The sequence below is a fragment of the Halichoeres trimaculatus genome, unplaced genomic scaffold, assembly GCF_033239565.1.
Source record: "Halichoeres trimaculatus isolate MK-OKI-2021-1 unplaced genomic scaffold, fHalTri1.1 fHalTri1_scaffold_7, whole genome shotgun sequence".
Classification (NCBI taxonomy): Eukaryota; Metazoa; Chordata; class Actinopteri; order Labriformes; family Labridae; genus Halichoeres; species Halichoeres trimaculatus.
Window position 1 is genome coordinate 25,330,516 of NW_027437185.1, and position 27,855 is coordinate 25,358,370.

At 39.9% G+C, this 27,855-nt stretch overlaps 1 protein-coding gene across 6 annotated transcripts in view; it reads right to left on the reverse strand.

Moving 5' to 3' along the window:
* gria2b (glutamate receptor, ionotropic, AMPA 2b) overlaps positions 1 to 20,471 on the reverse strand; it is a 63,687-nt gene extending 43,216 nt beyond the window's left edge. For all 6 annotated transcript variants that reach the window (XR_012598385.1, XM_074673389.1, XM_074673390.1 and 3 more), the window contains exons 1-2: positions 20,118 to 20,471; positions 19,823 to 19,963 (exon numbers count right to left, since the gene is read on the reverse strand). Coding sequence is in view for 5 of the 6 variants with exons in the window: in XM_074673389.1 (XP_074529490.1) it covers positions 19,823 to 19,963; positions 20,118 to 20,202 (226 nt within the window). In the remaining variant the exon portion in view is untranslated. The remainder of the gene's footprint in view (positions 1 to 19,822; positions 19,964 to 20,117) is intronic.
* Positions 20,472 to 27,855: the final 7,384 nt, after the last annotated feature.

Here is a 27,855-nt window from a genome sequence, read left to right on the forward strand (position 1 = left end):
TTTGTTCACTGACCTGTTTCCTCAAGGCGTTCTGATGGCTTTGATGGAGGATGGAGGTTTCACAGGAATAGCGTCCGATACACTTCTGACTTTTACTCCTCTACAGGTGAAATATCTTACTTTTGACTCAACTGCGCTCTTGTCACTCATGACTTTTGCTCTGAAGTCAGCTGATGGATTTTCTTTTTTTCCTCTCTAAAATCTGATCCTAAAGATGGTAAACTGTGCTTGAACGGTTCTGCCTGCAGTTTGTCCAGGTACATTACACACCGTCTCCATGGCTGAATGTAGGGGGTCATCCAATCGTTCCCACTTTTTTAAGTAATCCAAAAGAACAAACATCATTAAGATCAGGTGGGTCATTTAGTGGAGATCACAATGGCTACAACTCCCACCTGAAAATCAACTGGATGCTTTGAGGGTTTTATCTGTGCCTGACTTCTTGTCTTGCTCTTGATGAGTTGTTACTCCAAGAACACAAGTCTTGTATATCAGCTCTGTAGTACTCTGACCTATGAGATCTGAAACAGAGCCATTGGATTAAAGTACTGTGAGATGGACCAGACAGGGATCTAGTGGAATTTTGACATCAAGGCTTAGAAAATTTACCAATCGACCTGAGTACATAACCATAGCTAGATACTAGCTTAAAATCCAATTGTGCATTTTAAATTAAGTTTTCTGTGTATTTAGAAAGTATAATTGTATAAATAAACACAATTTAGCAGAATAACACTCTTTCGCTGCATTTATGGGTTGTGAAAATATATTTTTTAAGCCAGTACTGCAGTATTTCAAAACTCATGTTGGTGTAATACCTGACCAGAAGTACTTATGCTGTGACTCAAGTCATGAAGCTTTGTAGTTACCATGGCCTACCCTGTTGGTCTGATTGTTATTTTATCTCCTTTCTTGTGATGTTTCTTTAGTAACTACATTTCAAGGGGCCAAGCTGCTGGAACAGCTTTCTTTAATGCCAGTAATTAACTAATTGTAATTGTTTAGCCACAACCTTCAGTCAGTGGTATCAATTACATTAACAGCAGCTCTACTTTTACATGTCAACATCAGTTTGGTGGCCATGATAAGTGCTTCACAGCCATTCATTACTGCTGTGTAAATCTATAGGTCCAAAGGTCCAAAAAGTTCACAAATGTTAAACTTCTGTTTCTGTATGTATCATACTGTAAAGGACTTTTCGGACAGAACCCAACATCATCCCTTTTCAGTGAGCTCCCATTTTAACTGTTTCTGGTGGGCCACAGTTTCACTGTTGGTATTGAGTTACACAGAGGCTCTAGCTTGGCTTTTTAAAGTGCTATGAATCCTAAAAAGAATCAACCTGTTTTTGTGATTTTTCCTGCAGTTGGTCAAAACTTTTTCAACAGCTTGAACAGCATAATGCAGCATCCTTAAGAGGAGAAGAAGCTCAGTGGTGCTCTACGATCAGATACCAGAGCAGGTGGCTCACGTTTAAATCCAACCATTCACCTTTTACCATACATGATCCTTCTTTCCTGTTTCTTTCTGTAGCCACCGCCCTTTCATTAGGATAAAAGCACTGAACCGTATAAAAAGTAAACATGCATAATCTGTCAGGTCTGTCTACCACAAAAGAAAGGGACGCCTTGAACTCCTTGGTCCTCTTGTGTTGTTGAGCCACTTCAATCCATCCCACTCTACAGAATCAATATTAGGAATTCTATAATGTGCAAAGTCCAGCTAATACATCACTCACAGCTCCTTTGTTCACATTTTATCTGCCTCTTGTAATAAAATACATCATATGTCCGCTGACCTTTAGCGGAAATACCAGAGCACAGTCCGGATCGGCTGTTCTGTTGTTCTAATGATCCTGCAGCCAAACACAGTGAAATTAGTTACATCTATGAAAACCCTGCTTCAGTCGGCATCTGAGAGAGCTGCTGCCATGGCAACCAGACACTCTGTGTTTGCCGAGGATGAATTAGGCTCAACTGAGGGAGGTGGAGCTCAGAACGTAGACAATATGATGCTGTGTTTGATGCTTTGTGTTCAAGATGCTTTTCAGATCTGCGATTAAGTGGATCTCGATGTTCTCTGAGTCACGACCTATGCACACGAGTCCCCTATTTGTCCTCATACTTTCTTTTCAAAGACCTTTCACTTTTTTTTCATCTCTCCTTCTTTTGGTTGTGTTACAGTAACCCGACATAGAACATAAGACGTCCTGTTCTATAAAAAGTTCCCACCACCTTGAACATTTGCCCCTGTGGTATCGCGAACAGACTCCAGGCCTCTCATTGGATCATCATCTCAGTCTGAACCCTGACTTGTCCCCTTTTCCACACCGCTTGTTCTTCCTCTTGTCCTTGACTGTCACACAAAACTACATCCATCATTTGTACTATATGAAAGCTGGGTTTGATGTATGTAGATGTGACTTGACTCCACGGTCATGGCATCAATATTTTTCTTCTCTAACAGTGTTTAGTATTCCTATACAATCCTCTGCTACCATGTTTGCAAAATAAGAGCAGGTTTTAATATGTTAAAAATGGCCAATCAGTCCCCTTTTCAGGCAATGAGTTGGGCTTAATTATGCATATTTGGGGACATGGCTGATTTTACTGACAGATGGATGTTTTGCATCTTGCTGCCAGGCGCCTTGGCTATGGCTTACACTACAGCCCCTGAAAGCTGAAAGGAAGTTGAGGTCAGCATTTCCAAAAATGACGACCACCACCTCGAGGATACAGTCTTCAGAAATCAATGGGTGATGTCGTTAAGGCTGTGACCTTTGCAATTTTTTTGTACCTGTTGCAATGACAAATAAAGCTCTATTCTAACCATAGTTTTTACAGTCTCCAGTGTAAGTAGGTAATGACAGAAGACAATGTACAAGTATTCCTCACTTGCCATATCTGGCTTCATGACTCACTCAGTCTTTCCTAGAAATAACAGGTGGACCACAGGGATCAGAACATTGGTTATTTTGAGTTACCTGGGCAGTACATGCTGCTCTCACACCAGATATTTGGACAAGCAGTCCACTATGATCCAGAAAGCTTGGCCTCTGGGGTATTTCTTTGTGATGGTAGATTCACAGACTGGCAGGTTGCACCAATGTTCTGCAACAGCCAAATATAACCTTGCCTATTGGCAGTATGTTTTATGCAATCAATTACCCTCTGCCTTTGAATCACAGGCACCAAACAAGAGGCAGATTACGCCACAGTTTGTCAGGTTTAATCTATTAGTTCAAAGTAAATGTGGTGTTTCACCATCTATAATTGTGCTTCTGAAGTTATCACAGTACTTTTCCCCAAAACGTTTTCGCTTTAACCAAAGATACCTCCGTATGGGGGTATCTTTGGTCATGAAGGTATCTTTGGTTGAAAGATTAAGATAATCACAGACTAGTCTGTAATTATCTTGACAATGTATGATGATCTTTTCAAAAATGTATTATATTTTTTTCAGAAAATAGTTTGGGAATGATCAAATAAGCGTATTATCACTAATTCTGATCTCATTTACAGTCCTCAAAACGTTCTTATGTACAGCAGTCTGCTCTTTATACTGCTTACTTTTCAGCCATGCAGGATGATTTGTGTTGAACAAAGATCGACTTATCACAGTCCAGTGTTCTGTCAACACAACAAGTTCTGTTTGTGTTGCTCCAGCACAACAAAGCAGCCCTCCCTGTGACAGAGCTGTTTGTCAAAAACAGTCTGATTTGCATAAAAATCCCCAACATTGAGTAAGACCTCAAATCACCCTGAAAGGACTGCAGTTGCAACCTAGACCTCGCTTTCCATGATCGCTTTATTGTTGAAAACTGATCCTTCAGGAAGGTCACAGCTCTGTTTGCTGTTGGTGATAAATACATTTTGTGTAATCTCCGTTCACTGTGAGAAACCCAAGGTGTTCTAATCCCTCACAAAGACACAATGTCAAAGGTGTTTTAAACATGAGGATTCAGAGGGGTGGGATTGCTGATTATTGGGTGTTTCTGTCTTCCTCTGAGTGTTTTTTCATGCAAATAACACCCAGTGTGCATCTCATTATCACATTTAGATAAGAATAATTTTCACATTTACCCTCTACCGTTTATATTACAGGACTCACAATACTGTCCGGTAGGTTTTCAGGATTTTTATATATATATATATATATATATATATATATATATATATATATATATATATATATATATATATATATATATATATATATATATATATATATATATATATATATATATATATATCTAGAGAGAGAGAGAGAGAGTTTTCAAGTGGTTGTTTAACGTATTGAATTTAATACTTTTATCTCCTTATGATTTACAAAAGCAAACAAGACCATCAGAAACAAGACAGAGAGTTTCTATATTGTAATTTTTTAACGAGTATAACTGCTTTGAGAGGGTAGGTGACAGACTGATGATTGACACATATGAGTGGCAGAAAGAAGGAGAATAAGATTTAAATATGACCTTGTCATGAATTGACAATGTTAGCAAAGCGTTAGGATGGTCATTAATTCCAATAAAGTGACACTAAAATCAACACAAACACAAAGTTTTCTAGTTGTAGTTGTTTTCTTCTTCTTTAATTGCTCTGTGACAATGGCTCTAATGGTTATCCTTGGCTTTTGGAGCCAGCCTAAAGGAGACACACACAAGGAGGAACATTTGCTTTAGCTCCTTCTTTCAATCCTTGAGGTTGCTGCTTGCTCTTATCTGGAAACTTCTGGAATGCTATTGTATGTAGAAAATATTAGAATGTTAACAGTCCACTCACTCTCAACTGAGACCACAGGAAACACTTTATAGATTGTATTTAGGACTGGAAAAATGCTTTCTCCAACAGTTGTCAAGAAGTGCATCAGTTGAAAAGTGACAAATTGAATTCATTAATGTTTAATTAATAATGAGAAACTGTAAGGTCTGAAGTTATTTCATGAAATGCCTTTGTACATGCTGACTCTTTCTGGTAGATGAATGTAAAGTCAGGGAGTGTCTGATAATTTATTCAGCTGTCCTCCTTCCCACTGTTTCTCCTGCTGTTTTATCCCGAAGAGGGGTGGGATGTGGGTCTGTTTAGAGATGTGAGGGCTGTTATCACATCTTGAGTCAGTTTGAAATGCTGTTTTTCATGAATGGCAAACTCACTCATTCCAAACTCAGAGTTCAAGTGCCCTGTTTCCTAAAAGAGGAAACAAAGTCTTGAAATTTGTCTGGGTTTGTCTGCATCTTGAGTGTTGGCAGCAGAATATACCTGCTATCTGAGCATGTGTATGTACTTGTCTACTTGTTTACCCTCTCTGTTAGAGACCTGTCACACACAGTGATCTCACCTGCCAGTATAAGCTCCCTGCTGATCCAGCTTTAATGGACACACTGCTGGACAAAATCCTATCTGTCTTTAGCCTCCTCTTTCTATTTGTTTTCTTATCTACTCCTCTTAAGCCATGTCATTTCCAATTTTATAGTTTTGTCCTGAAAACTGTGACATTCTTGAGTGTCCTTGTAGCCAGGCCTGAGTTGAATTAGTTTGAATGTTGTTGAATTTGACCTTATCTTAGTGTGTGAAGCTGGTTCAGCCCAGTATTGCTGCCTTCATTCTGACTCTATGGTTTTGTGCTGTTTTTTTAATCTAAGCACTGTAACATATTGTTTTGTGACAATAGCCCATACAGAAAACTGTGGATTAAGTTCTTTCTATCTAGCATTGTTGCATTTTCTGCTGACTCCATGCTTGAGATCTGGAATTACTTTATATATAAAAAAGAAAAAGCTCCATTAAAGGGGTATCTCACCCACATTATGCACTAAGGAAACGTGCTTTCTTAGTGATCTGTGGGGTGCATGTTTCCTGTAAGTACAACAGGAGTAGACTAATTTGCATAGATGTTAAGAAACTTTCAGTTAAAAATGATGTTTTTTTTTCTGTTCTAAAGGGCTGAACTGAGTCTTTAGTAGTGCATCAGGAATGTTTCTGTAGCCTCTGTTGCTCTGAGTGGGCGCATCGTTTTATGACTTTGATTGACAGCTGAGCTGGCAGGGACCCTGCAAACCAGAAAACCCTTCTCACTTGTTGCCGTACTTACAAGATCAGGACGGACAGTGTTTCATTTGCTGTAGTTGGAAACCTAACATCTGAGCTGTTGAGACAGGTGCATTTTTTAAAGTCTAATTTTCTGGCAATGGTATAGGGAACTAATACCAAAGATCAGACTGTTATATATGAACTCAATGTTTCCAGTTATACAAAACAAGATGTTAAGTGAAATGGACCTGAGTTTTCTTAAGCAACATTATGCACTTTTTATAAACTGTGGCATGCATTGTGTGTTTCTTATTCTTGGAAGAGTCTTTAGTGGTTTTGAATGTATTTCTGGCACAAAAACAACTTAAACATGATGAAACATAATACAACCAAAAAGAGGAAACTGTTCTGTTAGCCTTCCCTGACCCTCTTTTTGCTTCCCCTGAATCCAACCCTCACTGACCCCTGAGACTAGTTAAAAAAAAAAAAAAAAAAAAACTCCTGGTTGTTTCACACAGAGAAACTCCTGGAGTTCTTTTGATGGGAACAAAAACATCACAGAGGAGGCAGGAAAGGAGATGGACCAGAACATGTATTAATCATTTGTATTTGTGTTTTCAAATATGTCCACTTCAAGTAAAAATCTTATCATACTGGAAGCAAATGCATCGTGGAGCTGCTGTGAACACTGTCCTAATCTTATTCATAGGAACAATTTAGTGGCTGTAAAGTCGTTTCTTCCACCTTTGCTATTATTGTTTCCTTTGTCTGATAACTGTAGCAATAACCCTGCATGTCGATGATGGATTGTTCTCTTTTCTTTGTGTCTGAACAGTGCAGCAGGCCGTTAGACTAAACTACAAAAAAAAAGAACCACTCATAAACAAAGGCGACAGTAAAATCACCTCCACACATACCTTCAAACACAAAGACACAATAAAGCATTCACTCCAAAGCCTTACTAAAAACAGAAAACTGTCCTATTTGCAGTCCCTGAACTGCTAGTAGGTTCCACTGAATCTGTCCCAAACCCGCCCATGAGACGGAGCAGATCAAAGAATCTGCCCACAGACTGTGGCATAGGAGGCCCTCACATGGTGAAACATGCAGGGTTCTTTTAATGGAGACAGAAAGCATCACAGAAACACACAGGAGGGGGGAGAGGCTGGGACAAGTCTCCCAGCAAGAGCCCTTCCAACTTCAATCAGTTGTTTGTAATAGTAGTAAACATCAAATTTACCCTCAGTTAAAGGTCCCATTACATAGAATAAACAGTTTCCTTGCCTGTAGTAATCATCCAGCTTTGCAACCCCAAAAAATGGTTTCTGCAACCCAACCTACAGAAGGCAAATCTTCAACAAGGGGATTTGTATTTGTTTCTGTGGTGACATAATGACAAGAATGACTTGTGTCGGTACCACTCCCACTCGACAAGCATTCTGCTTCCTCCTATGTTCTTAGGGGCTTGCTTTTCATTTGTATGGAAAAGATGTCAAATTCTAGACCCAGACATAACAACTGTTCAGTCATTGGTTGCAAAATGCAACACAGATATCTGTATCCTGTTTGAGCACCGAGCTGCAGTGGGTGCTACTTAAAAGATACTAGCTTACATGTGAAACATACTGGTGCAGGCTCTTTTAAAGCACTCGCCATGTTTGTTTGGTGTTTTTCCAACTCTGCATCCACCTGCACCAGTCAACATCTTCCGGCCAACAACATTAAGCTTAGCAACTCATTGCTATAGCATCCACCCATAGATCACTGTGAAGTTAGAAACTGAAGGGCAACAGATTCCGCATAGTGGCAGAGTTTGTGAAATATTTTCTTTTTGCAATTGTCTTCAAAACTGTGTTTATGTGGGACCGTGAGGGCATATGTGAAGATTTAAGTAAAGGAGACCGTTTTTTCGAGTTCCTGTCAAGAAATGTTCTTGCCTGTTACTGTTACTTTGAAGTAGAATTCAAACAGAGATAAACAGCATGTTGAGCAGAAGTGTGTTGGCTCAAATTTTCCACAAAAAATGGAAGTGAGTGATGCATTTGACTGATAAAACACAGCAGAGAAAGGTTTTTTATTAGTCACTAGTTTTTCCGTGCACAGGAAGCAGAAAGATGAACTGTAATGTCTACCAGAAGCATCAAAGCCAGAAAAATAATTGTTCCTTTCAGGAGCTTTAAGTGGGCTTTTGTAACATTAATTCTCTTCTATTGATTTTACCTTTCACTGAGAATCCTGAAGGCATGCTGTTGCCGCTTGATTTGCTCATGGTCCTTTACTGTGTTTTATCATCTGAAACCAGTGCGCCCATGTCTCTGAAGCAACTCTGATGAATTCTGTGCTGGTTATGAAACAGGTGAATTTGCTGCTTCAAGACATGAAAAGTGAAGTTCTTGTGTCTTAAAATGTTTTAAACCATTTTACAAAAGCATATCCCGTAAGTATGTTCTGTATGTGTGAGGAATACTGATTCTGTAACAGCATTTTCACAGATTGCACCCCTTGATGCATGAAATAATTGGTGCAGGTTTGTAGAAAATGCAAGTGACAAGCCAACAGCTGCTGAGACGTGTTGGCTTCAGTCCAGAGGGGACCTTTTGTTTGAGCAGACCACCAGGGAACAAGTTCTTACAGGAGCACAAAGGCACTGTCTGAACAAGAGACACTGCTTTACAGCAGTTCTGACAGTCGTAAGAAATGTTTAAAGTGGATCAAAGCTGTAAATGAAGTTGACAAAGTTAGCTCTAGTTGGGAGAAAGCGCTGAAAAAAAGGGAAGAGCTCCAAGCAACCAACTTCATCAGGCTTCTGAGACGATTTATGGATGTTATGGAGATATAAAAGTCTTCATTAGCGAAGTTTAAGGTTTTAAAGGTGGGTGAACAGTTGTCAGTAGTCAGCCAGGGGTCATTTCGGATGCTCATTTTCATGAATTATAGAAAGCCTCTGGATTGTTATAGCATAAGAATTAGGTTATACAGCACATTTTTTGTTACCTTGCCGTGTGAAATACTTGATTCTGGTCAAAAGCTCGTAGTAATGTTGATTAATTCTGAGTAATTACAGCAATGCCAGAGATAACCTGAGGGCACACATTATGTCAAAGCAATCTGAAAAATGACCCCAGCTCATTTCATCTCTGCCTGTTGACACTAAGTGGAAAAAAAGTTAATTGTCGTCTCAGACTAGTCCTGCAAGTCAGGAAATAATGGCATTTTGCACAGATGTGAGAGTAGTGAAAGAGCCACTGCACCTCACCCATCTCTGTAAGGGAAAATTGAAGCAAGAGTCTGTCCTTCAACCCAGGCATTATCTCACTTTTCCCCCAGTAAGTACCTTTTCAGGGTGTGAGAAGCCTCGTCTACTTGCAGAGCTCCTGCTCACGTTTGGATTCTAATTTGCACAATCACCCACTCACCACACACCCCGGCCACATTTGTTTACCTGTGATCCTTATTTAGTTAATATGACAGTGAGTCATTTTTGCTAGGATTACCTCAAGACTGAATTTAACGTGAAAAACCTCAAGATCACACAAAAATCAATCTTAAATATTTGCCAAAATCGAATCATTTGTAGTTTCACCACCATCAGTAAATGGTTTAAGTCAGAGATGGTTGTTTAACCCACCTGACCTCAGGTTAAAAGCTACGGGAAAAACAAAACATACACTCAAAGATTTCTTTTCTGATTGTTTCCACCTATAGCCTGAATCTTTCTGCCCTTTACTAAAGGACACAGCCAGCCTAAAGACAGTCACTCCTACATTTACATTTGGCTCTGCAAGATTTAATGCTACACATAGCAGAAGGACTCATCTGTCTGCTCTCTGCTTATCACACCATACAGTCTTTGTGCTCTGTTCTGTCATTTTCAGTCATCACTTCACATTCCTCTATATCTTTTCTACTCTTTCACCACTCACGCTTATACACAATAATCACGCACACACTCACAAATCAAAGTCCTAATAAGTTTGACAAGAACACCCTGTTAGAGCAGACAAGGCAACCGGATCAAGTCTTAATCACACCATGATGGTAGGAAAGATTCCTCTCACTGCATGCTAATGAGCATCCAACTCCTGAGAGGTTAATCAGAGAATTGAAGACATTTTTAACTTTTTTTAAAAGTGAATTTTAACTTCTGCTGAGCATAAATTAAATTAAACTATAGAAACTATATTGTTATATATGAATTTTTAAAAGTCTATCTGCTGACAATGCGTATATGTGGGTTAAATTCATTCTAAAACTTTCAGTTTGGGTCTTACAGGCAACAAATCTCCAAGTACATTAAACATTTCAAACAGTCTGAATGTAAAAAATGTCATGTCCCACATGGCTTAATACTCCCCAAGTCTGTTTTGTATTGCATTTTTAATAACTATTTGAAACTACTTTTCTTTCTACAAAAACAAAATGACAAGTGCACAGCTAAAATGTATGGCTTTGCGCATCATGCTTTATGAAAATGTTAATCGTCTTTTCACAAACATGCAAGAAAAGTAACCGTTGTGAAAAGTAAAGTAAAAAATAAAAGAAATGTGATCTGTAAAAAATAATATACAGACAAAATAATAGCAGTTAGGCCCAAAATCCTTTTTTTTTTGTTCTTTTTTGTCAAATTAACACTGCATAGTTCTTTTCCTGTATTTGTAACATTTCTAGAATCACTGTACCATGGCTCATACTTCCCACAACCTCTAACTTCTCTTTTCTATAAGAAACAACTCTTCCCTTAAACCCTCTAAGCTGGCAAAGATGCTGTAGGTATACAGAGCTAGTGACATGCAAGCTGCTGCTTTGGTTCAATAAGCTACACGGTCAACATGGTGACCTTCAGCCAAGAAGTCTGTGATTATCACTGTTACAGAAACCTCTGAAGACACTGGGAGCTTTCACAAAGTGGTTGTAATTTAATGACAGAGCTGATGAATCAGTTTTGAATTATGGAATCACAGGACCCTTCAGGTAAAAGTTACCAGTTAACAGGGTCACATGTTGAAATGGTTAAAGCTTGTGTCTACTCCAGCTGCCTCCCTGTGGGCATTGTGGACCTACATAAAAAAAATGAGCATATAGGAACAGAAAAACAGTAATCACATTAACTGAGGCTCAAAAAGGGGAAATATAAAAGTTTATTGTTCAGCTTTTTTTCCCCAGAAATAACAAACTCAGTCATTTTCATTTTCATAATCTGGGTTGGCTGATAATGTTTAGAATACAACCATCCTCTTCTGTGATTTGTCTTTTGCTGCTTCTGGCTCTGACCAAAGAACTGTATGCCACAGGCTCCAGGATGCAGTGTTGTAATGACGCTCTTCATCATATCAGTAATGAACTCCGAAGACAGCTGATCTATAATCATTCTGGCTTCCCACAGAGTCGGACTCTGATGATAGATGGAGCGTCTTCAGCAGTGACAGGCCTGCTCTGAAGCTTGACTTGTTCACATATTAAAACAGTAGGAGGAAATCACATTGTTGACATTCATTCTTTTGTCACTGTACAGGCTTTTAGAGGTTGATAAAAGGCTGCAGAGGAATGAAGGAGCTGTTTTTATTTCTTCTGTATAAGATATGGAAGGGGACATCTAGATAGAGGACAAAGGATAAAGCCTTGGTTACATCTTTTATGGGATAAGGATCTGTGCTGTGAGGAGTCTGGTTCAGATCTTTATGGGCAACCCAGTTCCGACTGAAAACATGTTATCTGTTTTCTGTTCTGTCTGCTTTCTCAGCCAAACACCCAGAAGCTTCATGTGGCAATGTGAGGAAATATTGGGAGGCACTTTTCTCCTCCCCTTCCTCTTTCAGTGCTGGATACATAAATGGAAAACAAGAGTACAAATACAAGGTTGTTTGAAAGAAATAAAACTACCTTTTAGGTGTACCAATGTATTTATAAAGAACCCTCTAATGGCAGTCAGAATAATGGTGTTAAATGGTGCTGGTGTTGAGATCAGACTGCATAGCTTGAGCATGATTATAGCCCAATCTAGGGGGCTGTTTACATGACAACAGTTTTTTTAGGGTAAATTCCAAAAGTATTGTTGTGTTTCGGCCTCAGGTTTACACGCAAACGGCGTTTTGGCTGACCCAAAACTTTTGAAAGCGGCCTCCAGCGTGGGAATTTTCTGAAATGCTGCTGAGACCATTGCGGCGTAAACAGTAAGCCTGACGTTACGCTCCACATCAGGCATGGGTATACAACAGTCCAACAATACCGTTGTTGTGATGGTTGTGGACTGCCATGTTGTGCTTGTGTTGCTCAATCTCCTGAATCGTCTAACTTTATTGCAACAAAATGTGCATCTGTTGCTCTACTTCTGCACTTAGCATTCACCAATACACCAGATGATCTGCTCAGCTCTACTTCGGTCTGGAGATCTACCAAAAGCGACTTCTGGACAAGACAGTTATAGCGCCAACTGCTTACTACAGTGTCTTCAGTCCCTCAGCGTTTCCGTTAAAAATCAAATTTTCTCACTGTGTTTTAGCGTTTTCAGATAAAACGTTGTTGTGTAAACGGGCCTAGATCATAAGATCCTGTGTAGTGTGCCCTGTCTGGGACATCCTGACAGAAAGTCTGGTATATTTGTAATTTCTCTTTGTCTTTTAGGATTTCTTCCAATTAATGAGACCACAAAGCACTCTGCACATGCAAAAGTCTCGATTCCAAACAAACAAACCAACTAGCAATGCAAAACAAGAGTGATGATGATAGTACTGCAAGACGGTTAAGTCTGTCGAGCTCTGGGAACAACATTTCTGCCTTTATGATGTGTCGCTGAGGGATTAACATAACAGAAATCCTTCTATTCATCCATCGTCTTTCACCAGTTGTACCGTTCGAGGGCTCAGGGAGCCATTCCCAGCCGTCACTGGATGAGAGGCAGTATACACCCACAGCAGGTTGCCAGCCTATCACAGGGCGACACATGTTGAGACGAATAGTCATTCATGCACACACTCATACCTACAGGCAATTTAGAAGGACCAATTAATCTCACAATGCAAACTCCACACCCAACGGGAATTCCCAAGCAAGGGATTCAAACCAGGAACCACTGCGCCACTGTGCAGCTCCAATGAAAAGAATGTTGGCAACAAATAGTCAATGCACTCCCACAACTCCGTGAGTTACAGCTGTTGGCATTTTTGGGTGTCATCGTGCCCGGTCTCGTCGTCTTTCCACCATCATCGTATCAGTCCAAACGATTGGTTGGGTACCAGTGTGTAGTCTGTCATGTCTGCCGGTAGAGTCACGGCTCTGTGATCTCCTAATCTGCCACAGTGACCATGATAACAGAAAAAAAGACTCTGAAGCCTGGTCTACACTGGTCTGAACCAGCAACAGCTACAGCTACGATGTCTGTGTTCAACCAGATCCCTTAGATTTTTTTTTAAGAAAACATAACCCACAAAGATAAAGTAAAAGTTTTGCGACTTAAATCAGCTGGACTAAGTTAATTCTCTGACTTTGAGTCTCATTCTGATCCTTAACCTCTGGTCCTTTGTTTGTTCATTCCTTCACTGGCACTGACAAAGGAGGAGATTGGAATATAAACCACCTTGTCATCTGGTTTGATTAAGACTGACTCAAAAAGTATTCTTCTCATGTAAAAGAATGTCTGAAATTTGTGCAGACATTTAAAGGGATGTAAAGAAAACAGTTGTGAACAGATATATGTAGATCTCGGAACTGTCACAACATTTGGCTAACTGCAGAGCAACAGCATGTAAACAACAAAAACTTAAGAAAGTTATCTTTCATGCTCCTGAAAAGCTTTGGGTTTTACTTATTTTAAAAATTATTCATCAAACTCCAGTGACTCTCAGTAAACTATATATTTAACAAACATGACATTCGTTTTTTTCTCACCGGTCTGTCTCCCACATAAATGACCTTCTTCAGACCTGATGCAGCCTTCGTCTCTGTTACCCCTGCATTTTAGATTTACTGGCTGCTGTTTTTTTCTGCTCAGCTTTGGGCAAACGTGTGTTTGAGCCACCTGCCTTGGAGGCACTGAATGAACTAAGTCACTGGATACGAGACGAGAGCCGACTTCCAGCTGAGAGCTTTGAATCACTCTGTCACTGATGCCTTCTGAGCCTTGTGTTTTTCGAGGACAGAGTGGTAAGGGCTTGGTTGGGGGTGTATTCAGGGCAAGCAAAGATCCACAGAGGGTTCTTTAGCCTCATTTTCTGACCGGCCAGCTCCCAGGCCTATTTAATATTTCACAGCTCCCTCTGAAATGGAGGAGAATGCACTTAATTAAGTGTGAACAATAAATTGGCTATAACCAATGCTCTGCTGTGCGTACATGCAGCCACTTTAAAGCTTTTGATCGTGCAGAGAGGTCTCTGAGTGCGTGCATCCCTGAGATACTGAGTGCATGCTGACGTGTGAAATTACAGTATGACGTGATTTAAGCATGACAAACTAGAACTTTGAAGTGTTAAATCGCCGGTCGGCTGAGAGTGACCTCAAACTGCTCTCATTGGAGGAAGTGTGGCGTGTTGGTGTCAGATCTAAAAGCACAGGAGCATATAGAGCTAAATAAAAAGTCTGATTTCACAGGAACACACAGAAGCACATACACATAGCACGGTGTATAACATAATACCAACATTTTTCATCAAAGAAAACAACAATCTGCACTGGAGTTAAAGCTCGCTCAGCTGCTCATCATCAAAAGCCTGCACTTATGTAGGTGGGTTGTCCAATTAGAGGAAAGTGCAAGATGTGAGGAGATGACTGTGTGATGTGTGTCTCAGCCATGCAGCTGACACCAAAAGTCCTCTGAAGGTGTCGCATTTGACACTGAGTGTCACACTGCTGATTACATAAGCGCAAACTGTTGCAGCTCTGCATTCTGTAGACTGATAACAAGACTTTCATGCAAATATGTTGCCTGTAGTGGCACCTTCAAAGAAAACCCATGTTTCCTCCCCAGCTGGATCCAAGATCAGATTTGTGCCCCCCCCCCCCCCCCCCCCCCCAAAAAAAAAAAATAAAAATAAAAAAATAAATAAATAAGTAAATAAATAAATGAAATAAAATAAAATAAAATAAAATAAACGAAATAAATAAATAAATAAATAAATAAATAAATAAATAAATAAATAAATAAATAAATAAAAGCAAGGAAATGAGGTATACAACTATCAAGTTGACAGCACTGCTCAGGCCACTATTCAAGAAAAGTACTTCAAGCAGCACACATTTTCCAGGTTTTTCCCCACAATAGATCAGAAAACAATGGTATAATATTGAGAACATAAACAAATGGAGGGCTAAGCTGGTAGAAAAGACAAATCAAGACAACAAGTGACCAGTTGAGGTGGATGGCATGGGTCTCTGGGAACTGGTTGCATGCAAAAAAGGTCCTACTACTGGCACTATCGTGACTGCTGCTGAGCTTGTGTCAGTTGCCAGCAGGATAGTGAAAACAGATGGCGCTAGAAAGAGCTTCACAGCTGCTCAGGAACTGCATGTTGTGGACTTTGTTGAAGGCGACGCAAGTTTACACTCAGGAAGAGAGTTTTTAACCTTTTTCCCTTTCTACAGAGTAAATTTCACAAAACATCTAAGTCAGTCAGTCTAAAAAGACCTGAGTTTCTCCAAGGCCCTAGCATATTCTGTTAATGAGATATTAACCCGTCATCATGCACTGTCTTTGTTTGTGTGCTTCTCTAACTGTCTGAATCATGTTGATAATAATGTATGTCTATATTTTGTTTTAACAACAGAAAAGATTAAATAGAGGCAACATAAAAGATCTATTTCTTAAGCATATTGGGGTTTTTAGTTTAGTATTTTTTATTAATTTTTTATTTTTCAGACCCGACAATTATCTGATATCCCACCATGTGGTGCCTTATGGGAACCCCACCTAGGGATTTGAAACTAAATCCCTGCTGTTTTCTGTTGCTCTTTATTTTACAGCTTAATATTTAATCTCATTAAAGTTGCTCTACATAGACTCGGTATCTTCTCCTTTTATGGAGTCTTTTTGAATGGTAAATAATGGTTAAAAAATGGCCAAATCAAAGCAGAAAAGCTCAAAATATCCTGACTTGTACACTCACAAGCTTTAAAATTATGTAATCCTAAATTTCCCTTCATGCCACTCTAGGGCAACCTCTGTGGATGTTGAGGTCTTACACTGTTCAAACTAATGATTCCCAGTTCCACAGTGATTCTGCTGAGAAATGAGTTTTTAGGCAGAGTTATTTTCAAAAACTTTCCTCCAGAGCCTTACATGGCACCATAACCATCGTTTGTTTGCTGAATCCACTCAGTGGCAGTAAAAATAATTTCCTCTCATAAACGAGTGGAGTGTTGAGATCTTCCATGTGTCCATGCAGGCCATGTCTCATTCAGAGCCACGATGTTTGAGTGTCAACAGGCAGAGGTGAAATGTGCCTGTCTACTTTCTGCTGATTAGTTTGACATGACGTCTGTGAACATGTGGCTTTTGGTGAAAACCATTTTCAAAATACTGGGGGAGTAAATGATGCATGGGTCTTATCATAACCCAGCAAATGAACAATGCATCCTTAAAAAATAAGTTATTGGTCACTTTATTCTGTATCCAAAACAGAGCATGAGTTTGAACATCCATCATAAAAAAACTGGTATGTCAGCAACACTCAAGTGTTGTTTAAGTTGGTTTTCTGAGGTGTCTATTCTGGGAACTTTGAATCTTTGAAACTTATTGCTCTGGGTTGGATAGCAGACCAATATATCAGTGTGCACACACACACACACACACACACACACACACACACACACACACACACACACACACACACACACACACACACACACACACACACACACACACACACACACACCCCATGCCAATGACTCCCCTGGTCTTGGCAGCAGATGCAGGCCTGTCCAGATGAACTGTTATTGATGGAGGAATGTATCATCCTCCCTCCCACTGTCTCTGACACACTGCATTGATGGAGTACGCTGTAGCACAGGCTTAGTACAATCAGTGTGTGATGTGTCTGTGGGCTGCAAATCCATACACTCTCAGTATGATCTTTTTCATTATCTTAAATAGTATATTTATGTGTTCAACAAAGACAGATGAGGAAACGCCTAGAAATGCCAGGAAATTAAGTATTTGACCAAGAAATAAATTGCTTAAGATAGCAAATACCTGACAAAGAAGCTTTCTGTGCCAACTTTTGGTTCATAGTAGTCTTCTAGTCTTTGTGCTACAGACCCAGATTCTCTGACTCAGTACTGTTTGAACTTAGTCCCACAATCTGTTTATGTTTTCTTGGGTTATCCGTTCTTCCAAACCGTAGGAAGCAATAAAGATAGGGCAACTCTGTCTCTTTGTTCCTGCAGTCCATTTCAATAATATTGCACTCAGTTTCATATTTTTACACATGTTCCCCTGAGTATTAAAGACAAATGTGCTTTACCTGGATCCTTTCAGCTTCTTGAGTACAGGCGTGTGAGAAATCCACCGGGCCCGACAGAAAACTCACAGGAATCTAGTTTTACCGTTTTAACATCAATGTGCCTCGTCACCTTCAATATTTCTCCTTTTGTTCTCCACTTTGCGCTGGCTTGTGAATTACATTTAAATAAAGACAGGTTGGTGTTCTTAATCCACCATTAAGGAGGTGTATTGTGAGGCAGGCTGCCATCTACCGGCTTAAGAAACCCCCCTCCTACTTCCAACTCCCACTCAAGTACTCAAGAAGAAGAAGTCAAAAGGTATATAATCATTTGTACATTCCCTCTCAGCTGCCCTCCTAATTTCCATCCTCATATGCCCAGATCCAGTTATTCTTTCACTTTCTGCACTAGTGGTGTGCAGATTTTTCATGTTCTGCTTTCAAAGTGTCATCTCCTGTACGGTTTTTGTTGGGCCATGATGTTGAAGGAAAATAAAGCAGCCTGATAATTTGTCTCAACAGCGAGCTGGAGCAGCTCCATCCAGCTCACAATAAACACTCTGGTGAGCCATGACAAAAGATTGAAGCACTTACAAGGATTGCACAACATTGTTCAGATCAAAACTCTGACTGTGAATCGTTTTTGAATGATCAGTTCAATTTCTAATAGATGGAATGCAGATAAACTCTCATAATCTGGCCCTCATTTTAGCATAGGGTTTCCTTTTGGCGCATATGCTTGATCAAAAACCTTCAAAGGGAAGTGTTTTTTTGCGCTGATAACCTTTAGTACTGAAGTCGAGTAAGGTTTGTATCACTCTATTGTTTAAATCATAATGCATTACATTTGCCGAATGAGGTGTTGAAAAGCAATGAAAGCACTTGGTGACACAAATTGATGTAAAAGATTACAAATTAAGGGAAATGTCTACCAGATATGTCTGTTGAGAAAATTGTTTCTGCTTCCTGGGAAATCCTGACGTTTTTAATAATGAAACACTTATAAAACAATACACATGCAGTATATATTAGCAATAATTCAGCTCAATCTAAAGCTAATGCCTATTCTTTTTAGACTGGTACCATGTGGTCTTGTTCCCTAACAACCAGTGCACAGTGACATTTGTATGTTGGACATGGACACAGCTCTTGCTGTGATCTGTCACACGCAAAGAGCTTCTCCAAGCAGGAAGCTTTTATATGGTAATGAAATCGATTGGAGCGATGCGCGCACCAATCAGGAGCCTTTGATTTATGTGTGAGGGACTGTTGAGAGGAGTAGTCGCTTGGCAACCGCCTAATGAAATGTTCAAGCTGAGGCTATTAAAAAAATAGCGACCTTCGAACCTGTTTACTTCCTCCTGTTGCGGTTATTTCAGAAAAAACAGTCTGTATCTCGGCTCTTTAGGATCTATGAAACACTTGATCTGATCTGAAACTCGCCGCTTTGTGCTTGAAGAAAGCAGCAGAGGAAGTGATGTGAGGCAGACTCTTTTGAATCAAGAGTCGTGATTTGGTCAAAAGCTATTAACCCCTGCGCTTCCCGGAGGGGCTGCAAGTCATTTGCCTCGGTTGCTCATTCATCGTCTGCATTAATCTGTAATGAATGGTAAAACGTCGCCAAGACATTACGCATGGCGCGCAACGCAAATCGATGTATCGATGAGCTTTATGACAGGAGGCAACAATGGATGAACGCCGCTTCTCCTGAGCTCCGGAAAGACGTGACAGCGGTGCACACTGCAAAAAATGTCTATCTGAGAGAGTTCATGTCTCATCTCCCCTTCGCAACATGTTACAAAAAACTCTGAATAATGTACCGAGAATAAATAAAGCAGTCTGTTTAAAGTGAGAGCTTTCTTTATCCAAGACAGGAAGAAAAAAGTGACATCTCTGCACTGTCACCCCACAGAAATAACACGGAGTTAAATGAAAATGTTTAGGCGCATTTACTTAACCCCATCCCGTTTTTTCTTTTACTAGGAAAAAGAAATGCTTCGGTTTGCAGACTGTTGGCTGAAAATCAGAAGTTGAAATTTTTGCAGTGTAGTCTTGTTTCATCTGAGAGTCTGAAGGAATGAAAAGAGGATGGATGTGACCGACTGTTACTGTGGAAACCAACTTTCTCCTGCCTACACGATGCTCCCCATCCTCATCAAACCACTTCACAACCCCCCAGTGTCTGCCGGCAGACTAAAGACCAGACGGCAGCGACCATTTATATCTTATGTGACAATATAAAAGATTCAAACTCATGCCATGGGAACACTCAAAACAGCCATCAGCATCATATATATTCATGGATGGTGTCAACACTTATTGTCTCATTTTCTGATGAGGTGATGTGATTTTGGCACTTACAGCAGTTAGTCACAGCAAAACTGTTCGCCACTTCCAGATTGTCAATGTGAGGCGTCAATCTGAATTCTGAGGTGCCAAACTGAACCATTCCTATCCGAAAAGCGCTGTACTCTTGATCCGCGCCCCTTGGAAAAAGTCCCCCTGAAACCGACACAGAATATCAGTTACACCTGCACAGCTTTCTGGCGAGATAATAACATTTTCCAGTCAGTTTTCTTTAACACTTTATCACTGAATTGTTGCTTTTCAGTCACTATGAGCGTCTTTTTTTGCGTTTGAGCTCATGGATACGTACCAATCTGGACACTGGGTGAACCTCCGTGCGCGCATCCCCATAAAACCAGCAGAACAGAAAGGGATAAATTCACTATCTTTTCCATGTCCACAATTTGTCCACATCCACCAGGGGAGTCTAATATTCCTCTTTCTCTCCGGAGACGTTAGATCCGACTCATATTGGAAACCTTCAGGCGTGAGCAGAAAAACAAAATAATCTGTGGGGAAAAGGGACCGTTTTTCTGCTCAGAGAGGACACCAGCAGCCTGTAATGTAGAGAGGTCTGCTGTCTCTTCTTCCGCTACTCTTCGTCTCTCTCCTCCTGCCGGCAGCTGATACCTCCTCCTCCTCTGAACGCACAGGGACTCTGCGCGTCTCCGCTCGGCGCGCCGGAGATCCTTTCAGCTTCACACCCACAAGTGAGGCATGTTAATGAGCGGGCGGAAAAAGACGAATAGAGCCGAGAGGCAACTAATTTGTGACAGGACTGAACATTTCACCTCCTGCTAATTAAACCTGTGGTCGTGTAGCGTTAATTATGAGCAATACATGAAAACAGTGACTGATTTACAATGAGTCAAAGGTCAGTATGTGGACGTTGCTTAAACATCTGTAGTGAAGTAAAACCAAGACATTTCTGTCCTTTATATGAAAGGTCTGTCTGCTGATCTACTTCCACTTTGAAAAAAAAATGATGCCACATACACAGCCGAAGCAAAGTTAGTCTACATATTGTTGTACTAGGCCTATATCATAACCGCCTGCATTTAGGATGTCAAGGATTAAAGGACTAATGTGTCAGTATGATGGTCCATGCATTCATCTTCAGTAGACTTGATTAATAGCGTCTCCCTAAAAAAACTGTCAGACAGCTGCAGCTGGTTCAGGACATTGCTTCTTACTAAGACCAAGACTGTGGATCACATTACTCCAGTTCTGAGGTCTTTGCACTGGCTCCCTGTTTGTCAGAGGACAGATTTTTAAAACACTCCTACTCCTTTATTACAAAGCAATGAATGGTTTAGGCCCAAAATGTATCAGTGATCCTCTAATCAAGGACAAACCATCACGAGCGCTCAGGTCATCTGGAACAGGTCTGCTCTGAAACAAACATAGAGCAGCAGCAAACAGCTTTTATGCTCCAAATATTAGGAACAAACTCCCAGAAAATATCTGGCCTGCTGAAGCTCTCAACTCCTTTAAATCCAGGTTGAGGTCTCACCTTTTTACAACCGCCTTTCATTAGAATATTTTACCCAATCATTTCAATATGTTTTTTTTTATTGCATAATGCTGCACTGTGACTTTTGTGCTTATATCTTCAAATTTGTTTTAGTCCCCCCTTTAGCCATCTTATTTTATTTTATTTTCAGGCTACATTTTAATTGATTTTTAATTGTTCCATTTCAATATGTTTTGCTGACCTTTCAATGTGTATTTGTCTCTCTGTGAAGCACTTTGAATTGCCTTGCTGCTGAAATTTACTTTATTTGTAGACTTGCCCTGTGCACATTTTGTTGTGTGCAAAAAGGCAAGAGTAGCAAAAACTCAAACAGACAATACAGTTACAGTTAAAAAGTACTTCCATGCGAATGTCGCTTGAATGCTATCATTTATGAGTAACTTATACTATTTAAGTCTTTTAATTTGCAATTAAGTTTTAACCTTTAACATAAAAAGGGCTGTGAAGAGTTTCTAAGTGATCTTGAAAAAGTCTCCATTCTAGATATATGCCTGATTGTAATCCACACTTTAAAATGAGATTATTAGCGTCAATATAGTTATTTTGAAAGGCTTCTTTGTAGCTTCCTAATCGGGTCAAGCAGCACCATATTGATTCACGGCACATTTAAGTCTCTATGACAACACCACACTGGCTGACAAAATTTGGTAGAGAGAAGAGAGCTCTGTGTTTTTCTCTGCTGAAAACGATTTCTAGGATTAATTCTGTAGTGATGGTGGACACTGGAGCCTATGTCAGACAGAAAAAGGACAGAAGAGAGCTCAACAGGAGGGTGATACAGCTATAGCTAAAGGCAAAAATGGCCAAGCTGTTTGTGATAACGTTCATTTTGACCCACATGCAGCAGTTATTCTGTCGTGGTCTGCCCAAACTTGAGAGTCAATCAATAAAATGTAGAGTGAGGTTACGTTAGCTCTGCTTGGGAGATGACTGGCAGGACATAACCAGGATTGATTGACACTACACAATACCGACACGTCTCACAGCACCGGGTTGTCAGTAGGGCTACATATAGCCGGCTAATGATGTTTGGTACAAACTTCCAACATGCTTGTTGTCACGTTCCAAATAACAGCGCAATGTGACTTAACAGATTAATACCTTTCCTCGTCACCTTGTATCCAAAAAGTTGTCTTATACAAAGAAAATTTGTTCCAAAACAAACACATGCCTGGTTAAAAGTCACATCTTCATGACAGTGTAAGACTCCGGGCTAGAAGGTGGCGAGGCAGTCCAATCAAAACAGATCTAGTTCTAGCATCTTTAAGTGCTTAGTAATTATGAAATGTGACGACAAACTTTGCATAAACTTGTGGTGTGCATTCAGTTAGTCAAGACAGAAAGATAAAGGCAGCAAATGGAAACACAAGAGCCAAACATTTGTTTTTGAACTCTTTTGCTAACCACAAGTCTGAAACATCTGATAGATTGCAAAATTGTATTTTGCATCAATGAAATAATCAATGAATGGTTTCACCTTTGGTGTTCTTAATGAGTGTGATGGTAGGTAAAGGTCACCATAGATCACTTTAAGAGGTCAGATTGATTATGGACCTAAGGTGGACTCCTCCATGAATCCGACAAATGACCTTGAAATGAAATGAAGATGTCTTAAAGTAGGCTATTGTAAAGGCCACACAGTGTAACAGTAGATTTGAATCATAGAAATTTCCCCCTCTGAACAACAGGGTATCACTGGGGGTATTTACAACTTTCTGAGCTGCTTTGTGTTGAATACCCAAATGACAGTGTTTAGTGAATATGCATGCAGAATATCTGATTAAATTAAGACCTTGAAAAGTGTTTGGGTCACTTGAAAAACAAGTCTTCTCGCCCGCATGCTGGCCTCTCATACTGCGAGAGCTCATCAAGTGCATCAGCTGGAGGCCATCACTCATGCCCTGCAGGAATAACCATCAAGTGAATCTCCTATTTAACTTTGATCTACCGCTTATTCCCCCCCTCTGCATACAGATCCAATGCAAATCCAAGGCTGCCATTTTGAATAGGGTTAAATGGTAGAGCTGCCTTACAGCGAACAGGAAATAGATGGCATTCCTGTCTCCTGCTTTTATGTCGTGTACATCTGAGCCCGCACAGACAGATGTGTATTAATAATTAGACAGGGTGAGATAGCAGTCTGGAAGCAAACTAATGAGGCTGAGAGGGAGCGGGAGAAGAAGGAAGATGCACATTGAGGCAACAGTGGATGCTAAGTTTCAGCACCATGGACAGCATCTCTTGTAACACTGCCCTCTTTGGAGGTTATGTCCTCAGTCAGTGTACAAAGAGGAAATGCTTTATTCATTAATGCATTTATGCTTCGTATTTTATCTCTTTCATTCCATATGTTTTTTCCGTGTTTTGCTAAAATATTACTTTATAAATGAGTTGAAATCAAGAGGGAACCTGGAAGCAGGTGTTCAGATAATCAAGCCCAAACAGTTTAAGAGAAAGGCATGAGATCCATAACAGCTTAAATATGAGGCGAAGAGGAAAACAGAGACATCAGATTTATCGAGCTAGCAGTCTGTGTGCACAGGTTTTGTAAGAGATTGGTTATCTTTACCTAAGCAACTAATGACATGTGTGGCATTCAAAATATGGTACCAATTTCAGAGATTAGATGCACTCCATTATGACATTTTACAATGCTGTGTTTGGAGAATATCCACTATGGATTTCTTCTTTAATAGCTCATACTTTAAAATAATATTACCAGACATATTGGGCATTGAAATTTTGCCACAATAAGCTGTGATGAATTTCTGGCCATTTTTAGAGAATGGGTGAGCATACAGCCATCCCTATCTGTCTACCCTCTATCAATTAACTTAGAGCTGGGCTTTAGACCATCTGATTCATTCTACTCCTAAAGACAAAAAGGAGAAGGGTCAGATTAAGTGCCTTAGTTTTCCCTGAACAGATGAGTCTTCAGACACCTCTTAAAAGTAGAAAGGGACTCTTTATTATTATAGTGAGGTAATTCTGTTATACTACACAGTCTGTAAGGTTGTACTTCATAATAAACTGTTAAATACATGGACATAGTCTCTATGACATCATCCATCTGTTGGTGTAGCAGAAGTTTATCTTTGTCAGGAGCCACATTGGACATAAAGACCTTAACCTCCGCAGAGAGGTGAACAACATTCTGAGGCAACCTGTTGAACCTTACATGAGCTGGACTCTTAAACCTTTGCTTTGTGGTGCCATTGCTGTGTGAAGTCTGACTGGTGGCAGTGTAAATAACATGTTGAGCTGCTCATGTGTCACAGCTTTATATAAGTTGATCAATTTGACCTTGTCTGAGAGGTCCTGCTATGCATGGATTCCCTCTGCTGCTGCAGCTAAATTGAAATGTAATTTCAGTCTGATTATCTTACAGCGCATCCTGTAATGTTCTGAATTTGCAGGCATAGAGATAATCTAACCGTCACAATGCCGGGAGCATCCTAATGAGTTTTCAGGTGTGCAATAAGAGGAACATATAATGAAATCATGAGCCTGCTGGCTGTGTAGCAATGTTTACCTTTCAGTCAGTTTACAGAAAGCACAGGATGGAGATGGACATTTTACCAGTGTTGAAAGAGACACATGGTCCTTTTGGAGAATCCAGCACTTTGTAGGAGAGGAAACAAAGTTAGTGACCTTTTTAAAATGTTTAACCTTTAAAGTTTGTGTTTTCCAGGAATCCTGCAAGACAGTTTCCCAGAAAGCATTTCCGTTCAGTTTTGTTCCTCAAATTGTTTTTCCTAGTGGATGATTTTTCCAAGAAGGGAGCCTTTAGTGTCTCACTGAAGGGTTGTAGAAGGAAACACTCAGCATGTAATTGACAAACACATGTGACCTTTTAGTGCTGTAGTGTATTTCAGAGATCCCCTCTCTGCCGTTAGCTACAGCTCTTTTAAACTATGGATTACTCTTTCTGCAGGTATTAAAGTCTACTAGGGATTGAAATGAAGTCCGTTTTCTGAATAACTTTCTTTATCAGGGCTCACTTTATTCCATGTTTTGTAACTGCCTTCCATGACCTTCAAAAATGGGTTTGTGGAGACCCTCTGGAGATTTTCTAACCTACATGTTTTTATCAAAAATTAACTGTGATGAGGTGAATACTCAATCCAATTAGAACACTCTATGATATGAGGCCAAAAAAACTATTTTTTCTCAGCTCAAAAACTTCATTTCAGACATTATGTTGGAGACTACACAGCTGAGTCATTGTTTTCTGCTGCTTTGGTCCTCTTCAAGAAAGTTCCACAAGGCCAGCAACTGACCCGGGAGGCACTAAATGGAACCTATTTGAGTCATTTCTGCACTGAAACTCTATGCTCAAGTCAAGTGTAGTCAGAGTTTATTTGCAGGTATTGAATATTTAATGCAACAATAGTTGAACAAAGGGCTGTAGTCAAAGCATTATATCAGTATGAGTAAATATGGGTCACACCAAATACAATAGGCAACATAAAACTATGCTAACACTCACCTGGAAACACAAATTAGCCTATATGTTGTGATGTTCAACTATATAGATGTTAACGGCTGCACCAACTTGACACGTTCCATCTGCAGACTCTTTGAGTTAAGCAGAATTAAACAAACTGTGTTTATTCTAACTATTTTAATTTTGTTGGTTTGTATGTTTGTTTATCTGGTTGTTGTTTTTTTACCCTCAAGATGAGTTAGCCTGGCATCAAAATTTTGGTGATACTCCATATGGTTTCAGTCATTCAGAAGATTGAAAGCAGCAGTACCCCTGAGACTTAGCACTGCTGCTGACATGACAGTGTCTCAGAGGTTGTTTGAGCACAAAGTGAAGAGGTGATGTGAATACATAAAAAGGCCCTCCAACACACAGAAGTTGCTAAGCCAAGCATTTACTGCCATTAGAAGAGTTCTGGGGAGTTAAACCTGCAGGGATCAGGTCCAAGGTCACAAAGAGTGCTGAGGCCGGACACTCTGACTGCATCAGCTGACGTCAGGAGAATCAAATCTGTACCAACATGGAACCAAGCTCCCCTTACATCGACCTTTAAAACACTGATTTACCCTGGCCAGATGAAATATTTTGGGCTTCTATCTCTTCTAACTGATCCTTGCACCTTAAGTTTGATGTAAAATGGTTTCAGTTAGGGGATCAGTTCTTTTAACTTCTATTCAAGTTGTTTGTGCAAACAGGCACCACTTAAAAATGTATTTGCTCACTACCTATTGAAGCAGTTTCTGCTGGCTGTGTATTCCTTTCATAAGGCAGTTTTTATTTCCCTCATTCCTATGCTAATAATGAATCCTCCTGATCCTCTTTCTTCATAACTGTTTCTGCTTCCCTGTTGAGTGGTTTTTGCTTAATTATTCTCTAGTCTTGGACAACCATTAAAGTTATTCATTGGGAAACAGTCAAAGATGCATAAATGAATGCCGTTATCAAGCGCAAAGTTAGATTTGAAGATTCAACCTTTTTGTTTTTAAAACAGGCATTTATTGTTCCTCACTTTATCTTTTCTTCTTTGACTGTCCTCTTTCCTCTGAGTCTGCCACTGTCAGGCTTTTCAGACCTGATATTAGTTCACCTTCACCAATTCATCACCCTGTCTGTCTCCATTTTATCTTTCCTCTGTTTTGGGCAGAACTAACTTCAATGACAGGACCCAGAGTCATGGTTGTTTCACAGATTGGTTGAGTCTGGAGAACAGAGCCCCTCTCCACCTTGACCTCTGACAGGAAATGACATCTTCCACACTTTTTTCTAGGTTCTCATTTCTAGCTTTGCCAAAAAATCTGCCAACAAAGAGCCACCAAGCCTGGGAGGGAGGGAAAGGATGACCAACCCAAAATCAACTGTGGCACCTGGAAAAATAGCTTTTTATGTCCCAAGTGTCAAATGAAGCCATGAAAACGGAAAGTAAAATTTCTTTCTGACATCAGAAAATATGACAGTGAGTTAACAACCAACAGGTAAAGTTGAACACCGAGTACAAAACTGAACAAAGTGTTACTGCATATGTTTGTTATTCAAAACCATGGAAAATAACTGGAACTGTATTATTTACATGTTACCAAAGACTGTCTTAACAATGTTTGGTGACAACCAGGGTGTTTTTGTGGTATGTTTGTTTACATCCCATAGAGCCGTAGCTTTGACAGGAGTTTAGCTAACAATGTTAAACGTGCTGTGGTTAGGCCTCATGTTTATTTGTACAATCAGTCAAGTGATGCATTTTTCATGATTTATTGCTGAAATAGTAATTAACTGTGACTTCCATCATTTGCATGTCAACAGTCCTTAGGTCTCATTGATAGGTAATATAATACACAATATGCAAATGTATAATAAGCAAAGTCATCCTTACCAGGATTTTGGTTTGGTAATCAAGTAATTACAATGCAATCTACTTTATGAGCTTGACTTTTAAATTCATTCATTCAACCATCATTCATTCAAAAATGCTGCCTTATAGGTTGGGGACATCTCTAAAGTCTTGAGACCAGTCTCTACCATGCCAACCCTGAG